The sequence below is a fragment of the Anolis carolinensis genome, unplaced genomic scaffold (assembly GCF_035594765.1).
Source record: "Anolis carolinensis isolate JA03-04 unplaced genomic scaffold, rAnoCar3.1.pri scaffold_7, whole genome shotgun sequence".
In the NCBI taxonomy this organism is placed as follows: domain Eukaryota; kingdom Metazoa; phylum Chordata; class Lepidosauria; order Squamata; family Dactyloidae; genus Anolis; species Anolis carolinensis.
In genome coordinates, this window is record NW_026943818.1 from 7618716 (window position 1) to 7646413 (window position 27698).

Below are 27698 nucleotides of genomic sequence, written 5' to 3' on the forward strand. Positions count from 1 at the left end.
TATGTTGAGAAGTGGTATTTGGGTGTGGATTTCAACTGCATATGGTAAATGTTTTCTCCTATACTTTGTTCATTTTTAATTCCAAAATGTAATCTACTTTCTGGATAGCTCTCGTATATTTCTGATGGTCTTGGGAACCGAGACCCCACTAACTTTTTCCACTTTGCTGCTTCCCTTTTTCCAGAGGGAGGTGGTGACATCACTCAGCCCCACACCCTCTAGTATTTTAGGAGGAAGAAATGGGAGCAACAAAGGTGAGCTTTGCTTTGGAGCCAAGAGGGAAAAAGGAGGAGATGGTGAGAAGGGAGAAGGTGAGGGAGAGGGCTAGGCTTAGAGAGGGGTGGAGTGACCCTTCCATGGCCGAATCCCAAGGAGAACGAGAAGCAACAATGAAAATACATCCTCCATATCTGATACTTACATTACGATTCATAACAGTAGCAAAATGATAGTTATGAAGTAGCAACGAAAATAATGTTATGGTTGGAGGTCACCACAACATGAGTCACGGCATTAGGAAGGTTGAGAACCACTGATCTGGAGGAATCTCAGGGTTAAACCAGTGCCTTGAAAAGACTTGCTGGGTTCATTCCCTTGACATCACTAATGATCCTAAGAAAAAAATGGGTTTCCAAGGGCTTGAACTAACAAGTACCCACTAAAGAAATAATAATGTATTAGGTATCATTACACATTGTATTATGTACAATAAATGAATGTAAATATCAAATAAATGGTTACAAACCGCACTCAAACTGTTGCATTCCCAGTATGATAAATGGTAGTTGCATTCACAATGGACAATGCTACAGACAATGCGGTTGCTGTTGCCCGCTTTTGGTCCAAAACTATTTAGTTGCTTGTGATTTCTTTTCTTTTCTATTTTATTTCCATTATTTGAAATGTATTTGCTGTACCAATGCTTTTGACACGAAATAAATAAATTCACAATGGAGTAAACTTTCTTGTTAATTTTCTTGATTCTTCGTAAAGGATGATTAGACCCCTGATCCACAACCAGTTTCGACTACCTATAGTCTTTATCTGGTGGTAGGGTCCGCAAATATTGGGTAACAGTAATACAATTGTACAAAGTGCTTTTTCACCTAGTAAAATTGGCTACTATTAATACATACTATTTACTTTTCCATGATATTTATGAAAGATGTTACAGTTCGTTGATTACATTCTTGAATTGTTTGAAGTAAATAACAAAAGTAAGTAGTACAGTAGAGTCTCACTTATCCAACATAAACGGGCCGGCAGAACGTTGGATAAGCGAATATGTTGGATAATAAGGAGAGATTAAGAAAAAGCCTATTAAACATCAAAATAGGTTATGATTTTACAAATTAAGCACCAAAACATCATGTTATATATGTAGTAATTACTGTATTTACAAATTTAGCACCAAAATATCACAATGCATTCAAAACATTGACTACAAAAATGTGTTGGATAACCCAGAACATTGGATAAGAGAGTGTTGGATAAGTAAGACTCTACTTCTAATTTTGCGTAGTGTATATTATCATTTATTGTATTGTTCAATCTATATATATAAATGAGTGATGGCATCACGGCGACCAACAAAACAACAAAACTACAGGCCCCCCAACCTCGAAATTTGACAACACAACCCATCATCCACGCCTCTAGGTTGATACAACAAAAAGAAAAGAAAAAGAAAATCCTAATTAGAGGGAGAGCAATAATTGTTTTTATCCAATTGCTGCCAGTTAGACGACTAATCTCTGCCCACTTGGTCTCCTAGTAACCAACTCAGCCCAGGGGACAGGCAGACTTAGGCCTCAGCCTGTTCCACAGATTATCTAATTTGCACTGGATTATATGGCAGTGTAGACTCAAGGCCCTTCCACACAGCTACATAACCCATTTATAGTCTTATATTATCTGCTTTGAACTGTATTATCTTGAGTCCACACTGCCATATAATCCACTTCAGTGTGCATTTTATACAGCTGTGAAGAAGGGGCCTCATATAATACAGTTCTAAGCAGATAATATAAGATTATAAATATAATATGTAATAATTACTGTGATATAGAATCATAGAATCATAGAATAGTAGAGTTGGAAGAGACCTCATGGGCCATCCAGTCCAACCCCATTCTGCCAAGAAGCAGGAAATCGCATTCAAAACGATTAATAATAATACAGAACAATATAATCTCTAAAATCAGGACAGTAAATAAAGAGCAACACTCTGAAAGCATAAGCCACAGCAACGCGTGGCTGGGCAAATCTAGTGTGTTATGATTTGTTGTTCTATTTATATTCTGTTATATTGTATTGTTCTGGGCATGGCCCCATGTAAGCCGCCCCGAGATGGTGGCGGGGTATAAATAAAGATGATGATGATGATGATGATGATGATGATGATGATGATGATGATGATGATTATTATTATTATTGTATTAATAGTTGTTAATTTTACTAAGCCAGGAAACACTTGGTACAACTGTATTAATGTTACCCAATAATTGTGGACCCTACCACCAGATGAAGACTATAGGTAGTCGAAACCGGTTGTGAATTAGGGGTCTACTCATTTTTTACGAAGAATCAAGAAAATACACAAGAAAGTTTACTCCATTGTGAATGCAACTACCATTGATCATACTGTGAATGCAACAGTTTGATTGTGATTTGCAACCATTTATCTGACGTTTATAGTCATTTATTGTACATAATACAATGTTTAATGATATCTAATACATTATTATATAATCACTAATGATCAACCATTAGAGTTCAGGTCTGCTCCCCGCCCCAAATTCTTTTGATTTGACATCTCTCTAAAATAATGATGTGAAACTTTTGTTTAATCTCAGTACTGATGTGGAAGCAGCTATTTTCTCGTTAGTTTTATTTTGAAAGACTAATATCTGTAGGTTTCAGGATCTCAGGTCTTCAAGAAGGACACCTCAGTTTCTTTCAGTAACTTTCATCTCCCTCCCATTCTGGTGAACCCAACCCATATTCTTCGTGGCTTGTTCAGATGTTTTCCGGACCCCCAAAACTGGCCACTTCATTGCAGAGGCCCAATTCTGATTCGAGCAAAAAGCACCACGTGCAAATGAAGGCTGGCAGGCATCGCTTGGCTCTCGAAAGCTCAAGAAGGCATCAAAAGTGTGACAGAAGAAAGAGCCAAGAGCATAGGGTGAAAAAAGCGAGAAAAACGAATGAAAGAAAAGCAAGAATGCTATGGAATGAATGGCTTGTCATTGCAACCTAACGCAGATGGGATCACCTCCCATTAAGAAATATTATTACTCTAGTACAGTCTCATTGAGGACTCCTCCTCTCACCATGGAGTCTTCTAATTTCATTTCCAAATGGCATGGAAATGCCCTCATTCCAAGACATAATTCTTTACTAAATTAGTTCTCAGCTTATTTTAAGAATATGATCCAGCACTTTGGATAGCTCCGTTAATACATACAATCCATAATGGGTTCATTGCACCCCAGAAAGGAGAGAGATGTGGCCTTTATCTATAATATAATATATCTATAATAATCATCTATATTATCATTTTATTATGACACAGCAAACAAGATAAACATGCTGGATTTCATATCACAAAATCACAAGTCGAACACTTCCCAAGTGTCTAGGACTGTGTGATGTATTTTCGGATGATGTGCGCAGATCCCAGTCGGGTGGCCTTCTGCAGTTGGCAGATCGTGATTTTGTCAATGTCTATTGTTTTCAAATGCCAGCTGAGATCTTTTGGCACGGCACCCAGTGTGCCCATCACCACCGGGACCACCTGCACTGGTTTCTGCCAGAGTCTTTGAAGTTCAATCTTGAGTTTTTCCTGTTGTTTTTCGTCAATGCGACTGTCACCTGGGATGGCGACATCAATGATCCAAACCTTTTTCTTTTCCACAACTGTGATGTCTGGTGTGTTGTGATCCAGAACTTTGTCAGTCTGGATTCGGAAGTCCCACAGTATCTTTGCGTGCTCATTTTCCAAGACTTTTGCAGGTTTGTGATCCCACCAGTTCTTTGCTGCTAGGAGGTGGTACTTGAGGCATAAGTTCCAATGAATCATTTGGGCCACGTAGTTGTGCCTCTGTTTGTAGTCTGTCTGTGCAATTTTCTTACAGAAGCTGAGGAGATGATCAATGGTTTCATCGGTTTCCTTGCACAGTCTGCATTTTGGGTCATCAGCTTATTATTATTATCATCATCATCATCATCATCATCATCATCATCATCATCATCATCTATAATAGATTGATCAACCATTTCCTTACCATCTCTCTCATCTCAGAGATGCAATGAATCCATTGTGGTTTGTATGTATCAACGGAACTATTCAAGGTGCTGTATCATAGCTTTAAAGTAGGTTCAGGACCTTGGATAGCTCTCTGAATGAACATATACAACCCAGTGTCAATACACTGTAACCTCAAAGTTACTAACATTCAATTCAGGGCCAGCCCTAGGTAATTTTCAAGAGTAAACAAACAGAAGTTTGGCGCCTCCCCCCCAACCAATCACTGAAAAATAAAAGCGTTGGATAAGCAACTCCGGTTGCTCCTGACACGAAAAAAAGCAAAAATGTTGGATAATAAGGAGGGATTAAGAAAAAGCCTATTAAAAACCAAATGACATTATGATTTTACAAATTAAGCATCAGATCATCGTGTTTCATAACAAATCAACAGTTCAATACATGGTAATGTTATGTAGGAATTACTATATTTGCGAATTTAGCACCAAACTTTGAACTGGGACATAGGGTGCGCTTGGGCGGAGGTGCCTCAACGGTGTCCTCTAGAGGATGGCACCTTCAGCAACCGTATACTTTGCCTAATGGTTGAACCGCTCCTGACTCCACTGCCTATTATTTTTCAAACTGGTGCCAACAGGAACCAAGAGGCACCTTTGGGGATGCCCGGAACAAAGAGGATCCCCCACTTACCGTACCCTGTTGTGGGCAAGCCCAGGTGCTTCATCCGGTTCTTCACCAGCTCCGACAGCTCTTGCCGCTCCGACCGCCGGTAGAGGCTGAGTCTCTGCTGGTTGATCCATTCGGCCGTTTTAGGCGCATGTTTGTTGGCCCCTTTCCGACTGAGCCGGCGGGCCCACTGCATGCTCTTGCGCCGAAGCAACGGGTGCTCCGTTGGGTCGGCGGGACAGGAGTTTCGGTGGTGGTTCGTTTTGGCGTTCCAATGCTCCTTCAGCTCTTTGGTGTCCTCGCAATCTTCCACATTGATTGAGATCTGTGACTGGGAACACCAGTGGGCCATAAAGGCAAGCACCCAGCTGTTTCCTAATCCTTAAAGCATACACCTCATACTTCACTTACTTTCAACATCAATATGCATGCATAGAAATACGGGCAGAAACCATGCTCACCTGAGTCCTGAGGTCATGAGGCTGTGGAAGACAAAACAAAGAGAATTTGGAGGAAAAATACACAGGCAAATAGATACTAATCGCTATCCCAAAACTTCTGTCACTCCATCTTCCATGCTGAGGAGCTTTGTCGTCCTTGGACAACCTCATGATTGAATCGCCGACATATGGTTACGGCACCTTTTTATTACCTCCCCGCTTTAAAGCGGTACCTATTAATCTATTTGTTGTGACTCAGCTGGAACCACAGAGTGACTCTGATGGGAATTATGGGATTCAGGTTCAGAGTGTCCCTGTTGTAGAAGATGATGGGATTCAGGTTCAGAGTGTCCCTGTTGTAGAAGTTGAGGAACAAAGAGTTTTTCCCACAGCAGGGGATGGTGTTGATGATACTGAAACTAGCCAGGTGCAAACTGACTCAGAAAAGGAGGACAGTTCTCAGTCTGATAGCAAGCAGGCAGACGCTAATGAGCAGGTTGGCCTTGGTGAAACGGAATCTCTAGATTGAGCTGACCGTTTGGAATTCAGGGTTCGAAGGAGTGTGAGAATAGCAAATAAGAAGGCGGTCAGAAGCCAAAGAAATGCTTTCATGCTTTGCAAAAGGGTATTAAAACAGTGTGTTGGGAAACAAATCTTTGTCAAAGCAACTTCTCACTCAAGCCAAGAAGCAAGCTCTCGTTTTCCTGGATCTTGCAGCCTTTGTGTGTTCATGTTCATGGGACTTTGTGATGCTCTAATGGAACCTTGTTTATTCCTTATTATTTCTTGGATTATTCTTTGAAGCCTTGTTTTGTAAGTCTTTTGGAACTTTACTTTTGCTTTTAAAGAACCATTTATTTTCTATTTCCTAATAAACTACAAAAGACTTCAACCTGTGTTCAGCCTGGTGTATATAGCAAGGTGAAACTAGCCTGAGGTGTAACACTACTCATAGTTCTGTTTTCGATCTGCTAGGTGGGCAGGAAGCTGCGGCTGATGGCGGGTGCTCACCCCAGCCCAGGCTTGAACTGCCAACCTCTCGATCAACAAGATTTTCTGCAGCTAGTAGTTTAACCCTCTATGCTAAGCGTGGTTTGAAGCTGGCCAACAAATCTGTTTGTGCACTGATATCCATAACTCTTTGTTTAATTCTATTTTGTGGACTAGATTCAAAATTTGGAATAGGACTAGGAGTTCATCACTTCGCCAACATGTTAGTCACTAGCTAATACTGGACTGAGGAAAGAAAGGTGAGACAACGGTCTCCAATTCTTACGTCAGTGGTAGAAAACATGTGCGACTCTGTTCTGTAGATGCCGATGGGGATTTCAGCGCTGGAGGAACACAGTTTCTGGAAGAGACGACCATAGCTCCGGATCCATAGGTCATCCTCAGTAATTTTCATCTGTTTGGTAAAGATAAGAAAAAGTTGTTCTGGACCTCTTTGGAGAGAAGATCCATCCATGAGCTGAGGCACTCCATGGCTGGAGAGCATACTTTCTGGAGATACGCAATAGTGTGGGTCTAAAGCAGGGGCCCTCAAACTTTTTAAGTGGAGGGCCGATTCACAGTCCCTCAGACTGTTGGTGGGCCGGACTAGGATGAAATAGTAAAAAATTAGGATTGTTGTTGTTGTGTTCCTTCAAGTCATTTCAGACTTAGGTCAACCCTAAGTCTAAAGTTTAGGACAGAGGCCAGGTCAATGACCCTACAGGGCCTTAGTTTAGGGACCTCTGATCTAGATGATTTCATAAGACCATAAGTGAGCAAAGAGACCACCAAAGGCCATCTAGATGATCTCATAAGGCCACCAGAAGACCATAGATAAGGAAAGAGGCTCTCAAAGACCATTTAGATGGTTTCATAAAACCATAGGTAAGGAAAGGGACCTTCAAAGGCCATCTAGACAATCTCATAAAACCATAGGTAAGGAAAGGGACCTTCAAAGGCCATCTAGACAATCTCATAAAACCATAGGTAAGGAAAGGGGCTCCCAAAGGCCATCTAGACAATCTCATAAAACCATAGGTAAGGAAAAGGACCCTCAAAGGCCATCTAGACGGTCTCATAAGGCCATAGCTAAGCAATGAGACCTTCAAAAACCATCTAGATGATCTCATAAGGCCACAAGTAAGCAAAAAGACCTCCAAGGTCAACCCTAAGTCTAAAGTTTAGGACAGGGGCCAGGTAAATGACCTTGGGGGGCCACATCTGGCCCACGGGCCTTAGTTTGGGGACCCCTGACCTATAGAATCACCTCAATTGCTGGGTTCTAATGGAGGACATATTAAAGGGTGAGAAGACAACACTTACGGCACAAAGGTAACCAGACCCAGGGGTGGTATCGAGGCCCAACAGTAGCCTGGTGATGGTGATCATATAGTCCTTCACAAATGACTGTAAGGAAGAAGAGGATCCATCAACAATGTCATGCCATCTTGGATCAGTGGTGCTTGGGAGACATGCAATCCATGGAGAGACGTTTCCTTTAGAGTAGGGGTTCTCAACCTTCATAATGACCCCTTAATACAGTCCCTCATGTTGTTGTGACCCCCAACCATAATGTTATTTTCGTTACTACTTCATCACCGTCATTTTGCTACTGTTATGAATCATAATGTAAAGATCTGATAGGCAGGATGTATTTTCATTCACTGGACCAAATTTGGCACAAATACCCGATCTGCCCAAATACTGGTGGGGTTGGGAGGGGATTGATTTTGTCATTTGGGAGTTGCAGTTGCTGGGATTTATAGTTCACCTACAACCAAAGAGCATTCTGAACTCCACTAATGATGGAATTGAACGAAACTTGGCACACAGAACTCCCAACAGAAAATACTGGAAGGGTTTGGTGGGCATTGACCTTGAGTGTTGGAGTTGTAGTTCACCTACATCCAGAGAACATTGTGGACTCAGACAATGATGGATCTGGACAAAACTTGGCACGAATACTCAACATGTAGAGATAAAGTTGTCCTATTACTAGCTAATATTCAGAATAGAGCAATGGTAACAAACTAAATATAATCATTCCAGACGTATGAGGAATGAACAAATGAAGACTGTTTACAACATCACATCAAACATAATATTCATGCTTGTATGTTTTTCCATAGTGACAGATAAGTACATTAAATGACTGAGTTCAATACTTTAAGTTTCAGTATTGTCCCACGCAGATAAAAGTCTTAGGAATGCATGGTCAATAAAATAAAACAACTGATAATTTCTTCTATAAATTGTGGCTCACACTTTAGCATTGGCCCATGTAAATTAACGTCCCAGAGATGTGTATAAAGGAATGTACAACACAAAGGAGTGTAAAACAACAAGGGTTCCCGGGTATTTTATGATCCTTGTTTCTGGATAAATATCCCTTCTTCGGGTTGCTTCTGAGGGTTTTTTCATGCGCTCGTAGTAGAATCTCCTGGAGCTTTTGTAAACTATATTTAAAAAGACAACATAATGCTGAATGTTGAGAGCATGAATATTATGTTTGATGTGATGTTGTAAACAGTCTTCATTTGTTCATTTCTCATGCGTCTGGAATGATTATGTTTAGTTTGTTACCATTGCTCTATTCTGTATATTAGCTAGTTAATAGGACAACTTTATCTCTACGTGTATTCATAGATTTCTGTGTACTTTTAACGAATACTCAACATGCCCAAATCTGAACACTGGTGGAGTCTGGGGAAAATAGACCTTGGCATTTGGGAGTTCCTGGGATTTATAGTTCACCTACAAAGGGGTCCCTAAGACCATCAGAAATATGTGTTTTCTGATGGTCTTTGGTGACCCCTCTGATACTCTTTTCACAACCCCCCAGGGGTAAATAAATGCTGCTTTAGAGGCTTTACTTCTCTCAGATCTCCCAGAAATAGATTTCAGAGATCCCCATCTTGTATAGTGGTGCTATTTTGGATCCGCCCCACATCAAAAGCACCAAACTATCTCTTTAAAATGGCACACGATGCTCCAAGCAGCAGTGCCCACGTTTCTGCAGTAGGACTAGAATTCCTGTGTCTCAAACACATGAAGACTACACTTCTTCTTGGTCTCCTCACCTGGTAAAGCAACGTATCCAACATGCTGATGCTGAAAACGCGGCCGGCGGCAAACGGAAGCCGGAACATAAAGGCCAAGTTGGAGCCATTCTCTCGCTCTTTCTGTCAGAAGGCAACAGAGGAAGATGGTTAGATCAAACCAAAGCCAAATTTGCCTTGTTCTCCTATCTCCATGGTTCCTTGATCTGAGCATTGGGCCAAGACTATGGAGACCAGAGCTTGAATCCCCGCTTAGACACATGGTGAACCTTGGACAAGTCAAGTCATCAGACTCAACAGAAGAAAGCCAAGGCCAACCTCTGGATAAATCATGCCAAGAAAATCTCCAAAGACCTGGAAATGACTCGAAGGACCACAATAACCTGCCGTACCTTTTCTAGTTTGGAAAGAGCCAAGGAATAGCTGTCCTTTGCCCGGAACTGCATGAACCTCATGTTGGACGGATGCGTCAGCTCTGTGATGATGCTCAAGCTTGGGAAGAGTCTGGGAAAAGAAGGGGAGAAAGCAAACACTCGACCGTCAGGTCTCCACATGTATGGATTGGATGACACTATGTCACAAAAACTTAGTTTTTGTGGCTGCCACAAAACTAGGTTGAATTGGTTGAGATGCGATAAGATATTTCTTTATTTATTCACCCCGAAGGGGACTCAGGGCGGATTGCAATGTACCAATACATTAGACATATGACATATACAGACAGACAATAGAGGCAATGTTGACATTTTCCAGCTTCCGGCTTCATGTGGGTATGCTCGATTCCGGCCACAAGGGGGAGCTGCCGCTTCATCATCCACTGTGACGCCGAGTCCTTTTTGATGGTAGTACTTCCTCATGTTCTTCGCACGCTGTCAGCAGTTTTATGGTGTCATAAATTAAGTTAAATTAGCGTCCTAGAATTTTTTACTTACAGACACATCTGCTTTCGAGCTGCTCTAGATCAACAGCAAACTAGGCTATTAACGGGAGCTTTCAATTCGACCCGGGCCTCGAACCAATGACCTCACGGTTAGTGGTGATTTATTGCTGCTGGCTACTAACCAGCTGCGCCACAGCTCGGCCCCAAATACCACATTTGGCAATATTCATTGAAAAACTTGAGCAAAATGTGCTGCGGGACATTTCACCCACATCTGTGACAGGCATCCTCAGAGGTTGTGAGGTCTGTTGGAAACTAGGCAAGTGGGGTTTATATATCTGGAGGCCCCGGTCAGTGCAGTGTGTCAAAGTGCTGAGCTGCTGAATTTGTGGACCAAAAAGTTGTAGGTTCGAATCCGAGGATCAGAGTGAGTGTCCACTGTTAGCCCCAGCTTGTGCCAAAATAGCAGTTCGAAAACATGCAAATGTGAGTAGATCAATAGGTACCACTTCGGCGGGAAGGTAACGGTGCTCCATGTAGTCATGCCAGTGGCCACATGACCTTGGAGGTGTCTACGGACAACGCCGGCTCTTCGGCTTAGAAATGGAGATGAGCACGACTGGACTTAATGTCAGCGGAAAACCTTTACCTTAACCTATATATACCCCACGTGCCTAGTTTCCACTTGCCAGATATATAAACCTCACTTGCCTAGTTTCCAACAGACCTCACAACCTCTGGGAATGCCTGCCATAGATGTGGGCAAAACGTCAGGACAGAATACTTCTGGAATATGGCCATACAGCCCGGAAAACTCACAGCAACCCAGTGATTCCGGCCATGAAAGCCTTCGACGACAACAATAAATAAATTATCCACCACTGTTTGGATTGTGGACATCCTTGGACTGCATCCAAATAGAGGCAAGATCTCCAACTCATGGCCTAAGAGTCTTCTTTCTCAACCGTTGCAAGAAGAACATTTTGGACTGCTAGAGAGAAGAGACAAAGGAGAGGCAAATACCTGAACATGGTCTGGACGTTGACGATGGTCTTGGCATCGGCCATGTAGTCCTCTTCGGCACTCATGGTGCTCTCCTTGTCAACCACCACCAAATTGTCGGCGTAAATGATGCCGCACTGCAGCAAACTATCGAGGCTGAAAGGCCCAAAGGCACGGGATGGTTAGGACAACATTTTGAGCAGGGCTGGGACCTAAATAATCGGGGACCCCGCCCACTACCTCTCCCTTAACCCTTTCCTACCCTTTCCTACTTTCTACTCTCTTACTGGCTGACAAAGCAGCTGTTGTGACTCAGCAACAGCATAGCCTGCAGAGCCAGAGTGAAGATGAAGAAGGGGATTCTGGGTTTCAGATGCAAGAGCCAGATTATGGGATGCAGGATGGATTTCAGGATGATGGCATGGGGATGGGAATTATACAGGCTGACTCAGAGGCTCGAGAAATGCAGCTTGAGGATAAACTCTTGAACCAGCCGGTCACAGATAACAGCCAGGATGACATTCCCATGGGAAATAATGAGCTGGAGATGTCTCAGGCCCCAGTTCAGGTACGAGATAATGAGGTGGCCGGCCTTGAAGGCCTTGAAGAAGCGCCATCATGATCTAGAACAGATCGCTTGCAATGGAAAGGAATGTCTCAGCTTGGTTGGAAAGCGAGAGGTCTCTGAAGGAAAGAGAAATGCATTTTTGGGTTGCTTTTAAAACTGTGTGTTTAGAGACAGATCTTGGTCAAAGCAAATTCTTGCTTCATCTGAGTGGATGTCCATGCTTCCTTGCCTTAGAGATTCTCCTGTTCCTGGATCTTTGTAACCCATGGGCCTTTGTTCTTGTGGGATTTACTGACTCTTGTTTTGCCTATGGATGATTGGATTTACTGACTTTTATTTTGCTTATGGACTATTGGATTTTACTGACTCTTTTACAACTACTTTGGGAACTTTATATCTGCCTGCTTTGATTTATACTTCACTTCGGCAGAAAAAATGGAATGCAAAGATACAGAATGGGGGACACCTGGCTTGACAGCAGTACATGTGAAAAAGACCTTGGGGTCCTTGTGGACAACAAGTTAAACATGAGCCAACAAGGTGATGCGGCTGCTAAGAAAGCCAACGGGATTCTGTCCTGCATCAATAGGGGAATAGCGTCTAGATCCAGGGAAGTCCTGCTCCCCCTCTTTCTATTCTGCCTTGGTCAGACCACACCTGGAATCACACTGGGTCCAATTCTGGGCACCACAGTTGAAGGGAGATGTTGACAAGCTGGAAAGCGTCCAGAGGAGGGCAACTAAAATGATCAAAGGTCTGGAGAACAAGCCCTATGAGGAGCGGCTTAAAGAGCTTGGCATGTTTAGCCTGCAGAAGAGAAGGCTGAGAGGAGACATGATGAGAGCCATGTACAAATACGTGAAGGGAAGTCATAGGGAAGAGGGAGCAAGCTTATTTTCTGCTGCCCTGCAGACTAGGACACGGAACAATGGCTTCAAACTACAGGAAAGAAGATTCCACCTGAACATCAGGAAGAACTTCCTCACTGTGAGGGCTGTTCGACAGTGGAACTCTCTCCCCGGGGCCGTGGTGGAGGCTCCTTCTTTGGAGGCTTTTAAACAGAGGCTGGATGGCCATCTGTCGGGGGTGCTTTGAATGCGATTTCCTGCTTCTTGGCAGGGGGTTGGACTGGATGGCCCATGAGGTCTCTTCCAACTCTACTATTCGATGATTCTATGATATATTTGCTTTTGCTCAATAAAATTACAAAAGACCATCTTCTGTGTGTGACTTGGTGTCAATAGCAAGGCGAACTATTCTGAGGTGCGACAGCGGCTTACTTGTCAATGGTGCCTTCCATGTAGTAAACCATTGGGAAGCAGCAAATGGCTTCGAGAAAGTGATGATCGGGTCTGCAAAAAAAGAAGAAAACAACTGAAAGTTTTGTTGGAATACCTCGATATGTGACAACTAGTTTCCCAAATCTGTCTCGGAGAAGAAAAGGAATCAATACTTGCTTGTTGTCCAGCAACAGCACAATGGGGTTCAGCTCCTTCCGTGACCGATAGTAGGCACGGAGAGGGACAATGAAGTTGTACAAGCCGTTCCCGGCCGTCTCCGCTGACACGATGATCAGCTTATTCTTAAACCCATAGGCCTTGGCGTCTTCATAGCTGTTGTGTTTGCAGCCCTGGGAGGAGGAAGGGAATGTATTTCGGCCAAAATTAATACATTACGACATAACTATCTATACACATTTTAAGTGGACGTAATATTTATTTACTATTTATTTATTTACTACATTTATATGCCGCTCTTCTCACCCCAAAGGGAGTTTTGGGTACTGGGATGTATAGTTCACCTGCAACTTAAAAGCTCTCTGAGCTCCACCAATGATAGACCTGGAACTAACTTGGCACACAGAACGCCCATGATCAAGAAAAAATACTGGAGGTCTTTGGGGAAAATTCTCCTTGATTTGCGGGAGTTGTAGTTCACCTACATCCAGAGCGCACTATGAATCCAAACAATGATGAATCTGGACCAAACTTGATGTGCATACCTGATATGTCCATATTTGAAAACTGGTGAGTTTTGAAGGGAATTGACCTGGACATTTTGGAGCTGTAGGTACTGGGATGTATAGTTCACCTGCAATCAATGAGCACTCTGAACTCCACCAGAGATGGAATTGGACCCAACTCGACACACAGATCCCCCATGGCCAGAAAAAAATACTGGAGGTCTTTGGGGAAAATTCACCTTGATTTGGGAGAGTTGTAGTTCACCTACATCCAGAGTGCACTTTGAATCCAAACAATGATGGATCTGAACCAAACCTGGCATGCATACCCAATATGCCCACATTTGAATACTGGCGACAGCCACAAAAACAAAGTTTCTAGAGTCAAATTTCATTACATAGTGTGATCCAAGCCCTCCTGACAGATGGTCATCCAGTCTTGAAACTTCCAAAGAAGGAGACTTTGGTCTCCAACAACATGCCTGTTTTCTCTACTAATATAAACAGGTTTGCTGCTTCATCTCAATAAATTTTTGAGCCTTACCATTTAAGGACTTCAGAGAAGCTTACCTTGTCCAAACGTAAACAACAGAATGGGGCTTTCACAGGCAGAAGGTGGCACAGTGTGGGAGAGCTTCCGATGTAAGGAGAATTGGGTGGATAGCCCTTGACGTATCTACAGAACGCAAAATGAAGACTGGTCAAGATGTGGGTTGCCATTGGTAGGAATGGCTAGTATCAATACACATAATAAAAGTGATATAGACAGCCTTCAGCCTCCACAAACACCTATAGTTCCCACTGAGCATGAGACACCAGTGGCCTTCCTTCTACTAACATGCAGGTTATAGTGAGCACCATGAGCATGTATTATTTATTATTTATTTCCATCATTTCTATCCCAAACCCTGCCCTTGTCCTCCACAAACACTATTATGACCCAAGTTAAGGCTTTTAGGCGGGGACAATTTCATCCTAGATGTTCTGTTTTTCCTCCAGAATGGACATCCCAGGGTTCCTTAATTTGCATGACCCCGCCCACTGCCTCTCCCTTAACCCTTTCCTACCCTTTCCTATGGCACACAGTTCACAGAGGAATTGATCAGCAACTGAACAAGAGGTTTAAGGAGAATTCACCATGATTTACAAGAGTTGTACTCGACTTACATCCAGAGAGCACTGTGGACACAACCATCGATGAATCTGGACCACCTGAACATACTGCAGGGGTTAGTGGGAATGGACCTTGGTTTTGGGAGTTATAGTTCATCTGCATCCAGAAAGCACTGAACCCATCCGACGTCAGATCTGGACCAAACTTGGCACAAAGAAACCCCATGACCAGGGGTTAGTGGGAATGGACCTTGGTTTGGGGAGTTATAGTTCACCTGCATCCAGAAAGCACTAAATCCAGCTGACGTCAGATCTGGACCAAACTTGGTGCACAGACCCAACATGGTCAACTGTATATACCGGCCTGGTTTGGGGGAGATTGACCTTGGATCTGGGAGCTGTAGTTCACCCTTGTCCAGAAAGCCCAGAACCCAGCCAACGTCAGATCTGGACTAAACTTGGCGCACAGACCCAACATAGCCAACTAAACATACTGCAGGGGTTAGTGGGAATGGACCTTGGTTTTAGGAGTTATAGTTCACCTGCATCCAGAAAGCACTGAACCTAGCTGACATCAGATCTGGACCAAACTTGGCACACAGACCCAACATGACCAACTAAACATACTGCAGGGGTTAGTGGGAATGGACCTTGGTTTGGGGAGTTATAGTTCACCTGCATCCAGAAAGCACTGAACCTAGCTGACATCAGATCTGGACCAAACTTGGCACACAGACCCAACATGGTCAACTGTATATACCGGCCTGGTTTGGGGGAGATTGACCTTGGATCTGGGAGCTGTAGTTCACCCTTGTCCAGAAAGCCCAGAACCCAGCCAGTGTCAGATCTGGACTAAACTTAGTGGGAGTGGACCTTGGTTTTGGGAGTTATAGTTCACCTGCATCCTGAAAGCATTAAACCCAGCTGACGTCAGATCTGGACCAAACTTGGCACACAGACCCAGCATGGCCAACTGTACAAATGGGCCTGGTTTGGAGGAGATTGACCTCGGATCTGGTTCACCCTTGTCTAGAAAGCACTGAATCCAGCCGACGTCAGATCTGGACTAAACTTGGCACACGGATCCAACATGACCAACTGCAAATACTGTCAGGGTTTTGGGGTGATTGCCCTGGGAATCTGGGAGTTGTAGTTCACCCTTATCCAAACAGCACTGAACCCAACCAACGACAGATCTGGACCACATTTCAGTGATATTACCTAACATCCCAAAACAAACAATGCCTTCTTCTAACTTGGTCCTTAATCCTTTTTTAAGAGAGAGTGTATTTGGAGAATTTAACTGGAACTTGGGAAATTCAAGGCGCAGCTATGCTGTGGAATTAAATGCAGCTTGAGATCACTTCATCCCAATCATTCAACCATCACAGATGTAACCACAAGATGGCAATGCGGCACCATTTTTAAGCACCGAAAAGGCATCCATTCTTCTCCCCAGTTGGGAATCAGACAGAAATGAAAGCTGGGAGAAAGCGACCCAGCAATACAGCTGAAATTGAGCAGAAAGAAACCCTTAATGGGAGGTTAATTTATGCAAAGAGGCTGTTATTACGGGGAAATAATAAATTTGCATGGCAACGCCGCCCGTAGAACAGCGAACTGGGATCTTGCTGGGACTTCTCGTTTAGAGAATACAATTCTGGAAGCTTTTTCAACACTCAGAAAGCCACTTGGCTTTCCTTATGAATCTTGGAGTGCCGTCTTTGAGAGCAATAGTTTCCCCAAGGGCTTGGGAATGGCATGCCCTCTAGAGATCTCGATGGAAGCAGGTCGATTATGAACCGTTTGAGACTCCATTAGTCGCAGCGGCAGTTTCTTTTTCAGGCAGACGTCAAGGAAAGGAAAAGAAGCACGGCTACAGTGCCATGTGCCAGTTAACTACATACGGTACCACTAACTACGCTATTAAAGTAAAAAAGGTAAAGGTTTTCCTTTGACATTAAGTCCAGGGGGTTGGTGCTCATCTCTATTTCTAAGCCAAAGTGCCGGCGTTGTCCATAGACACTTCCAAGGTCATGACTGCATGGAGCACCATTGCCTTCCCGCCGGAGCAGTACCTATTGATCTACTCACATTTGCATGTTTTCGGAGTGCTAGATTGGCAGAAGCTGGGGCTAGCACCGGGAGCTGAGCCAAAGCCAAAGTGGAGCCCCCGGAGCTCCTATTTAAGAGACGTCATTTCTAATTTAACGTCCAGGATTCAATGCTATGGGATCCTAGGATTTGTAGTTTGGTGAGGCATCTGCTTCCTTTGACAGCTCCCAGGATTCCATAGCATTGAACCAAGGTAATTCAATAGCATTGATGCACCCCAAAGACTTGTTTTCCATTGCCTCCAGAACCGGAAATGAAAGGAGAAGCCTTTGCCTTTGTTTGTGTTTCTGTGTCTCATTGTATTGTAACAAGGCATTGAATGTTTGCCTGTATCTGTTTATATACTATAATCCGCTCTGAGTCACTTCGGGGAGAAGGGCAGAATATAAATAAACTGTTGTTTTTATTATATTATTATGTTATTATTATTATGATTTGGTATTATTATTATTATTATTATTATTATTATTATTATTATTATTATTATTATTTATTGTATGACACAGCAAACAAGATAGATATGCTGGATTTCGTTTCACAAAATCACAAGTCGAACACTTCCCAAGTGTCTAGGACTGTGTGATGTATTTTCGGATGATGCGTGCAGATCCCAGTAGGGTGGCCTTTTGCAGTTTACAGATCATAATTTTGTCAATGTCTATTGTTTCCAAATGCCGGCTGAGATCTTTTGGCACGGCATCCAGTGTGCCCATCACCACCGGGACCACCTGCACTGGTTTCTGCCAGAGTCTTTGAAGTTCCATCTTGAGGTCCTGATAGCGGCTGAGTTTTTCCTGTTGTTTTTCATCAATGCGACTGTCACCTGGGATGGCGACATCAATGATCCAAACCTTTTTCTTTTCCACAACTGTGATGTCTGGTGTGTTGTGTTCCAGAACTTTGTCAGTCTGGATTCGGAAGTCCCGCAGTATCTTTGTGTGCTCATTCTCCAAGACTTTTGCAGGTTTGTGATCCCACCAGTTCTTTGCTGCTCGGAGGTGGTACTTGAGGCATAAGTTCCAATGAATCATTTGGGCCACATGGTTGTGCCTCTGTTCATTGTCTGTCTGTGCGATTTTCTTACAGCAGCTGAGGAGATGATCAATGGTTTCGTCAGCTTCCTTGCACAGTCTGCATTTTGGGTCATCAGCTGATTTTTCGATCTTGGCCTTAATTGCCTTTGTCCTGATGGCTTGCTCCTGGGCTGCAAGGATCAGGCCTTCTGTCTCCTTCTTCAGGGTCCCATTCGTGAGCCAGAGCCAGGTCTTCTCCTTATCAGCCTTTCCTTCAATTTTGTCAAGGAACTTTCCATGCAATGTTTTGTTGTGCTGGCTGTCAAATCTAGTTTGTAGTGCGGATTATTATTATTATTATTATTATTATTATTATTATTATTATTATTATTATTATTATTGTAACACAGCAAACAAGATAGACATGCTGGATTTTGTATCATAAAATCACAAGTCGAACCCTTCCCAAGTGTCTAGGACTGTGTGATGTATTTTCAGATGATGCGCGCAGATCCCAGCAGGGTGGCCTTTTGCAGTTGGCAGATCGTAATTTTGTCAATGTCTATTGTTTCCAAATGCCAGCTGAGATATTTTGGAACGGCACCCAATGTGCCGATCACCACCGGGACCACCTGCACTGGTTTCTGCCAGAGTCTTTGAAGTTCAATCTTGAGGTCCTGTCCTGATAGCGGCTGAATTTTTCCTGTTGTTGTTGTTGTTGTTATTATTATTATTATTATTATTATTATTATTATTATTATTATTATTATAAAATGTGTTATATTATTATTATGTTATTAGTATGAATTGTTTCATACTAATAACACTGTGCCCCTGGTGGCACAGTGTGTTAAAGCGCTGAGCTGCTGAACTTGCGGATCAAAAGGTCCCAGGTTCAAATCCCGGGAACGGAATGAGCGCCTGCTCTTAGCCCCAGCTCCTGCCAACCTAGCATTTCGAAAACATGCAAATGTGAGTAGATCAATAGGTACTGCTCTGGCAAGAAGGTAACGGTGCTCCATGCAGTCATGCCGGCCATATGACCTTGGAGGTGTCTACGGACAACGCCGGCTCGTCGGCTTAGAAATGGAGATGAACACCAACCCCCAGAGTTGGTCACGACTGGACTTAACGTCAGGGGAAACCTTTATCTTTACCTACCTATATTATTATTATTATTATTATTATTATTATTATTATTATTATTATTATTATTGGTGCATGACATTCAACAGCAAATACTCTTTTTGGTTTCAGGGTTTGGAAAATTCAGGTGCGCATCAGACTCGAGTCAATATGATACATTACATTGAGATCCAATCACCATGAAACAACAAATAGGATGGAAAACCATTCACAGTCTTTAAATCAAAGAGCAAAAATGCATGCATCCATCATTTTTGGGGATTCTAGGAGCATGCTAAACCCAGATCTGGTTTGAGGCCAAAGACATATACTGTACGGAAGGCTCACTGACTCTATGACCGGGAGGCCCTCCTCGTCCGACTGGGTCATCTCGTCCTCCGACTGGTCGCTGAGCATGTCGCAGGGCAAGAGCGAAGAGCTGTCGGCCACCTCCAGGACCGGGGCGATGCTGGGCCTCCGCTTGCCGGACCCGTTCTCCGCGGGCAAAGTGAGCTTGCTGTTGTTGATGGGCCGGCACTCCGTGTTCTGCAGGTCCATGGCCACGGTGCCTGGAAAGAGACGGAGGGAGAACAACAAGAGAATTCAGGACACTCCATTCAGTACGGGCATTTCAGTGTGTTCTGTACTAAACTCATAAAATCACCAGGGCTGGGCTGTGGCACAACTGGTTAGAAGCCAGCTGCAATAAATCACTACTAAGGTCATGGGATCGAAGCCAGCTCAGGTCGGATTGAGCTCCCGACCATTTCATAGCCCAGATCACTGTCCACCTAAGCACCTCAAAAAACAGTTGCATCTGTCGAGTAGAAAATTCTAGGTACTGCTTTATGTGGGGAGGTTAATTTAACTAATTTACAACACCATAAAACTGCCAGCAGAGTGCGGAAAGGAATGAGGAAGTACTACCATCAAGGTTAGCAGCCAACTGCAATAAATCACTCTGACCAAGAGGTCATGAGTTCGAGACCAGCCCATGTTGGGGTGAGCATCCGACAATTAAAATAAAAAATAGCCCCTGCTCGTTGTTGACCTAAGCAACCCGAAAGATAGTTGCATCTATCAAGTAGGAAATTTAGGTACCACTTATATGTGGGGAGGCTAATTTATGACACCATAAAAAAATCATCCAGCTGCCGTTGGAATGAGGAAGTGCCGTCGCAGTGGACGATGAAGCAGCAGCTCCCCCTGTGGCCAGAATCGAGCATACCCTCATGAAGCCGGAAACTGAAAAATGTTAAATCGCCTCCATGTCTGTCTATATGTTGTATGTCTAACCGCATTGAATGTTTGCCATGTATATGTACATTGTAATCCACCCTGAGTCCTCTTCGGGGTGAGAAGGGCGGAATATAAATACTGTAAATAAATAATAAATATAAATAAGTTGGAAGTATTGGGAATAGTAACCTTCTGCAAGCCGCCTATACCAGATATTTGTTGTGTATATTATTGAGATTGCGTACTATATCGTATGTCTATACTGGTGTGTATTTTCCCTTAATTCTATGTTGTTAGAGGTTGTGGGAGGGACTACAGACCATGTGACCCTGATCGTAGAATGCTCAGAGTGAGATTCCATTTTAGAATGTGTTTGGAGTTAGTTAGAAGTCAGTTAGAAGTCAGTTGAGGCTTGAGTCAGTGTTGGAAGAAATCAGTTGAGGCTTGAGTCAGTGTTGGAAGTTAGAAGTCAGTTGAGGCTTGAGTCAGTGTTGGAAGTTAGAAGTCAGTTGTGGCTTGAGTCAGTGTTGGAAGTTAGAAGTCAGTTGAGGCTTGAGTCAGTGTTGGAAGTTAGAAGTCAGTTGAGGCCTGAGTCAGTGTTGGAAGTTAGAAGTCAGTTGAGGCTTGAGTCAGTGTTGGAAGTTAGAAGTCAGTTGAGGCTTGAGTCAGTGTTGGAAGTTAGAAGTCAGCTGAGGCTTGAGTCAGTGTTGGAAGTTAGAAGTCAGTTGAGGCCTGAGTCAGTGTTGGAAGTTAGAAGTCAGTTGAGTCTTGAGTCAGTGTTGGAAGAAGTCAGTTGAGGCTTGAGTCAGTTTTGGAAGATAGAAGTCAGTTGAGGCTTGAGTCAGTGTTGGAAGTTAGAAGTCAGTTGAGGCCTGAGTCAGTGTTGGAAGTTAGAAGTCAGTTGAGGCCTGAGTCAGTGTTGGAAGTTAGAAGTCAGTTGAGGCTTGAGTCAGTGTTGGAAGTTAGAAGTCAGTTGAGGCTTGAGTCAGTGTTGGAAGTTAGAAGTCAGTTGAGGCCTGAGTCAGTGTTGGAAGTTAGAAGTCAGTTGAGGCTTGAGTCAGTGTTGGAAGTTAGAAGTCAGTTGAGGCTTGAGTCAGTGTTGGAAGTTAGAAGTCAGTTGAGGCTTGAGTTAGTGTTGGAAGTTAGAAGTCAGTTGAGACTTGAGTCAGTGTTGGAAGTTAGAAGTCAGTTGAGGCTTGAGTCAGTGTTGGAAGAAGTCAGTTGAGGCTTGAGTCAGTGTTGGAAGAAGTCAGTTGAGGCTTGAGTCAGTGTTGGAAGAAGTCAGTTGAGGCTTGGTTCAGTGTTGGAAGAAGTCAGTTGAGGCTTGAGTCAGTGTTGGAAGTTAGAAGTCAGTTGAGGCTTGAGTCAGTGTTGGAAGTTAGAAGCCTGCTGAGGCTTGAGTCAGTTTGAGTTAGAAATCAGTGAAGTCTGTTGATGTCAGTTAGAGTAGTAGTATAGTCAGTATGCTGCAGTGAGATGTTCAATTGATGTACGAAGTCAGTCGAATATAGTTTAGTACAGTATGCTGCGGTGATATTATGTCAATGTTCAGTAATGTATTTGAAAAGAATGCTGGCCCCCACACTTAAAATATGGAAAGAACCCGATTTAATGTGATGAACGTAGTGGGCTACCGGATTTTAAGTGTAGGACTCGGTGGAATTTAGTAAACGCGATGAAGTGGTTGGTTCTACTTCCATGTGTTAGGAGAAATCGGACTCATTTCGGTTAACTGTCGGTTGAGAATGACTCTGTTTTCCCCAAAAGGCCGAAGATAGTACCATTCCAAAATCCCCGCCTGTCTTAAATGAATGACTTGATATTTCCTTTTTTCAAACACCCAACAGATGGGATGTTTGTCTAGGAAGGGAGAAGGATGCACACGCTTTGCATTTGACGTCTCCAGCTGGGAAGACTCCCTGGGATTGGTGGTGTTTTAAAATAGCTCTTTTCCAAGGTGAAGCGAGACCTGTTCTTTCCTCGGCAAAGTGGCCGTGGGTGGGTTAATGAGACATTAAGACAGATTATGACTCTCTCCCCCCCTTCCCCATCCAGCCTTATAGGCAACGTCCTTGGCACGGCCTCTAATAATTATAGAGTCCAAGGAGGTTAGAGGCAGGAGACGTTTGGCACAATCTTTCACTCCGCTTCAAGGAGAAACAAACCTTTCAATGACTTGCTGCGTGGGAGGAAAAGGAGGCAAGGCTGCCGAAGGGGGAGCGATGATTCAGGAAAGGTGGAAGATAATACTTATATATATATATATTTAAAAGAACCGTTGCATGTCAGCTACTATGTTCTCTAGGCAACATGACATAGGCCAGAGAGCTTTTTTCTGCTATGATGGAGATGAATCCAGGCTACGAAACTTTTCCAGAAATGACCCCCAACAGCTTCTATTTCAGAAGCAATGGCAAATTATTATTACCATTATTATTATTATTATTATTATTATTATTATTATTATTATTATTAGAATCATAGAATAGTAGAGTTGGAAGAGCCATCCAGTCCAACCCCCCGCTAAGAAGCAGGAAATCGCATTCAAAGCACCCCCGACAGATGGCCATCCATTATTGGCACAACGACGTTGTTTGACACAGCAAACAAGATAGTTATGCTGAATTTATTATTGTTATTATTATTTTATTATGACACAGCAAACAAGATAGACATGCTGGATTTCGTATCACAAAATCACAAGTCGAACACTTCCCAAGTGTCTAGGACTGTGTGATGTATTATTATTATTATTATTATTATTATTATTATTATTATTATTATTATTTTATTATGACACAGCAAACAAGATAGACATGCTGGATTTCGTATCACAAAATCACAAGTCGAACACTTCCCAAGTGTCTAGGACTGTGTGATGTATTATTATTATTATTATTATTATTATTATTATTATTATTATTTTATTATGACACAGCAAACAAGATAGACATGCTGGATTTCGTATCACAAAACCACAAGTCGAACACTTCCCAAGTGTCTAGGACTGTGTGATGTATTATTACTATTATTATTATTATTATTATTATTATTATTATTATTATTTTATTATGACACAGCAAACAAGATAGATATGCTGGATTTCATATCACAAAATCACAAATCGAACACTTCCCAAGTGTCTAGGACTGTGTGATGTATTATTATTATTATTATTATTATTATTATTATTATTATTATTATTATTATTATTATGATGACACAGCAAACAAGATAGATATGCTGGGTTTTGTATCACAAAATCACAAGTCGAACACTTCCCAAGTGTCTAGGACTGTGTGATGTATTTTCGGATGATGCGTGCAGATCCCATCAGGGTGGCCTTTTGCAGTTGACAGATCATAATTTTGTCAGTGTCTATTGTTTCCAAATGCCGGCTGAAATCTTTTGGCACGGCACCCAGTGTGCCCATCACCACCGGGACCACCTGCACTGGTTTCTGCCAGAGTCTTTGAAGTTCCATCTTGAGGTCTTGATAGCGGCTGAGTTTTTCCTGTTGTTTTTTGTCAATGCGACTGTCACCTGGGATGGCAACATCAATGATCCAAACCTTTTTCTTTTCCATAACTGTGATGTCTGGTGTGTTGTGTTCCAGAACTTTGTCAGTCTGGATTCGGAAGTCCCACAGTATCTTTGCGTGCTCATTTTCCAAGACTTTTTCAGGTTTGTGATCCCACCAGTTCTTTGCTGCTGGGAGGTGGTACTTGAGGCATAAGTTCCAATGGATCATTTGGGCCACATAGTTGTGCCTCTGTTTGTAGTCTGTCTGTGCGATTTTCTTACAGCAGCTGAGGATATGATCAATGGTTTCATCAGCTTCCTTGCACAGTCTGCATTTTGGGTCATCAGCTGACTTTTCGATCTTGGCCTGAATTGCCTTTGTCCTGGGCTGCAAGGATCAGGCCTTTGTCTCCTTCTTCAGGGTCCCATTCGTGAGCCAGAGCCAGGTCTTCTCCTTATCAGCTTTTCCTTCAATTTTGTCAAGGAACTTTCCATGCAATGTTTTGTTGTGCCAGCTGTCAGCTCTAGTTTGTAGTGTGGCTTTCTTGTACTGGTTTTTTGTCTTCTGTGCTTTGAGGAGTTTCTGATTTTTGACTTCAATCAAAGCAGGTTCTTCACTTTGCTTTACATATTCTGCCAGGGCATGTTCTTCTTCTTTGACTGTTTGGCAAACTATTATTATTATTATTATTATTATTATTATTATTATTATTATTGACACAATGACGTTGTATGACACAGCAAACAAGATAGATATGCTAGATTTCATTTATTATTATTATTATTATTATTATTATTATTATTATTATTATTATTATGGAGCAATGGCTCAGCAAGAGGCTGGGGATTTCTCAGAGGACGAGTGGGGGTGATGGGTTTCAAACTAAGGAGTCTGTATGTGATCAAGGTGAATTCTGGGCCTTAGATCAGAGAGAAGTCCAGGTAGTTGAAGCTCAGGGGATGTTTTTGATTCTGATGTTCATTCCTTAGCAATAGGGGAAAGGAAAACTGGTGAAAAGTCCATTTCTCTTAGGAATCAGCCTTCAGCTGATGGAGAGTTTTCCCGTGATATCATATTAGGTCTCCGGACAGAGGGAGTGAAGGACGGATTAATTAGGCATTTAGAGAGAAATCCTTGAAACCTAGGTGTGTGAGGCATGATTTCATGGGTTCTTGGTCGGGCTTAGGCCTAAATTATGTGATGTTTACTTGGTATCTCTCAGAGCACACAACATTGCCAAAGGTTCCGTTTCCTATCAGCTTTCAAGTTCGCGATTCAAGTCTCCTGTGTTTGCCTATGTTCCTGAAAGAGTTTTACCTTGGGAAAAGTTTCATGCTTACGGATTTATGTCTCTGATCTTGACAACCTTGGTTTCATGTACTGTGCCATTTTGGACTACTGCTCTTTTTTATATGGACTACTGCTATTTTATAGCTCTGTTTCTACTGCTCTTTTGGGAAATGCCCTTTTTAATCCTTTGTATATACTTTTCTTAATAAACTGCTGTAGTTAGTATTACTGGACTTTGGTTGGTGCCAGGTAAAAAGGTGGCTCAAGGCTAGAGTGCAGCAAACTAGCTCTGAGCAAGAAAAATCCCATGATAGGATTGCCATAAATCAGGCCATTATTTTTGGACATCACCTTTTTCAATCTGGACCCAAATCACATTGCAACACTTGGAAACTTTCCAGTGGTTTCACAATTTTGGAATGTGTCCCAGAAAAGCACCTCATATTTTCTTGTGCAAGCGTTTCTCATGCTTTGATAGCCACGGAACAGAGACTTTTGATTCTTGAGGTGCAGACAAAAAATAATATATCTTTGGAGAAATCCTGGCTCAATCCTCACATTCATTTCATACGCCACACATTCCCCTTGGAGAGAATGATGCCTACTGACTCACTGCATGGCAAACAAAGTTGTTATTGGCTTCTGGTGTTTTTACAGAATTGAAATGGAAGTTGGTGTCTCTATCCAGGCAAATGGAGCACTGAATTTCCTCCAAGTTTTAGCTAAATATGCTGAATCCACAAGGGTTGAATCTACGAGTAATGCCTCCACCTTCATTACTTGGGTTTTGATGGGAATATTTTAATAACTCAAACACAGACATAATCCTTAGAATGTGCTCTTCAACTACCACTATTCACTTTTCCACATAACCACCAGACAATTGGATACAATTCTGCCAATGAAGAACAAGTTTTCTGAAGCCGTCAAGGAAGAAGTCGACACTCTGTTTTGCAACTGGCATCTCACAGGACCCATCGTGCACAGATCTTGCGATAGCCAAGCAAAGCAATAATGTGACCCACACATTCTTGTGAAATGCCGATGATGCTTGAAATTTCTCTTTGAGTGATACAACGATCGTCCTGAATCAATCTGTCAACCTTTTGCTTGTGAAACTCGGTGGTTGCTGTCACAGGACGTCCAACTCTTTGTTTGTCACGCAAGTCAGATGTTCCCACCTCAACATCTTTAAACGTACTCGCTCAACGATGCACAGGACTCACATCCACACAATCACCATAAACAGCTTGCATTCTCTGATGAATCTCTTTTGGGGCGACACTTTCTGCTGTCAAGAATTCAATGACTGCACGTTGCTTACGTCACATGGACCGACCGTGTGCGCAGGGTTCCATACTTCGCACTTTAACAACACAACCGTTCAATGCTAAGGCTTCCCCGTCTGCGCAGGGTTCCATACTTCGCACTTTAACAACACAACCGTTCAATGCTAAGGCTTCCCCGTCTGCGCAGGGTTCCATACTTCGCACTTTAACAACACAACCGTTCAATGCTAAGGCTTCTCCGTCTGCGCAGGGTTCCATACTTCGCACTTTAACAACACAACCGTTCAATACTAAGGCTTCCCCGTCTGCGCAGGGTTCCATACTTCGCACTTTAACAACACAACCGTTCAATGCTAAGGCTTCCCCATCTGCGCAGGGTTCCATACTTCGCACTTTAAAAACACAACCGTTCAATGCTAAGGCTTCCCACCAAATAGAACTGTAGAGGAGAGTCTATTGAACAAGCCGGTACCTTCCAAATACCAGGACTGCCATCTGTTGAGGAGTTACGAAGGTGGAGGCATTTCTTTTCATTCAACCCTCATATTTGGAAATAAGCTTCTCTACATCCTGGACATCATCTCTGGAGTTTGCACTAAAACCCAAAGTAGATTTCTCGCCTTTCCTGCAATAGAAGTGCCTAGCCGCCGCCACTGCTGTGATCCCAATAGCTGTGCTTGGGTGAATAATAATAATCAGGCATAGCCCAAAGGAATCTTGTTTTTCATCCCTGGTTTTTCATCCTGGCAGACTCATTCTTCAGGAGAAGCAGTTGTTCCGCCCCTCGTCGCTTCCACAAAACACCCCACAGAGAAACAGAGGCACACAATGAGCTAAGAGAGCTTTGTGAATGTATTATGTGATGCACAGAACAAACAAAAATAAGGAGGGAGAGACAAAAATGGGGAGGCCATTTGCTCCATCTTTAGATCTCTGTCTTCTCCTGAGCAGTGAGATGTATCATGTCTCCGCCTTCTCTGCCACTTGGGCTGTATCTACACTATTGAATGAATCCAGTTTGACATTGCCTTGACTACCAATGCTTGGGAGTTGTAGTTTGGAGAGGCACCAGAACTCTTTGGCAGAGAAGACTCAAGACCTGGTAAAGCTACAACTTCTAGTACTCCATAGAATCATTGAAGTGATGTCAAAGTGC

General features: G+C 42.8%; 1 protein-coding gene across 9 annotated transcripts in view; it reads right to left on the reverse strand.

Annotated features, from left to right (window-relative positions):
- Window positions 1–27698, reverse strand: part of kcnt1 (potassium sodium-activated channel subfamily T member 1) — a 172078-nt gene that overhangs the window by 5925 nt on the left and 138455 nt on the right. For 6 of the 9 annotated variants that reach the window (XM_062959802.1, XM_062959800.1, XM_062959803.1 and 3 more), the window contains 11 exons: window positions 19554–19770; window positions 14406–14511; window positions 13330–13502; window positions 13153–13224; window positions 11326–11460; window positions 9815–9926; window positions 9444–9545; window positions 7687–7770; window positions 6650–6778; window positions 5395–5415; window positions 4958–5264 (listed from right to left, as the gene is read on the reverse strand). In XM_062959802.1, the coding sequence (XP_062815872.1) occupies window positions 4958–5264; window positions 5395–5415; window positions 6650–6778; window positions 7687–7770; window positions 9444–9545; window positions 9815–9926; window positions 11326–11460; window positions 13153–13224; window positions 13330–13502; window positions 14406–14511; window positions 19554–19770 (1458 nt within the window). The remainder of the gene's footprint in view (window positions 1–4957; window positions 5265–5394; window positions 5416–6649; window positions 6779–7686; window positions 7771–9443; window positions 9546–9814; window positions 9927–11325; window positions 11461–13152; window positions 13225–13329; window positions 13503–14405; window positions 14512–19553; window positions 19771–27698) is intronic. The other 3 variants (XR_010000164.1, XR_010000165.1, XM_062959801.1) reach the window with 2 other exon arrangements.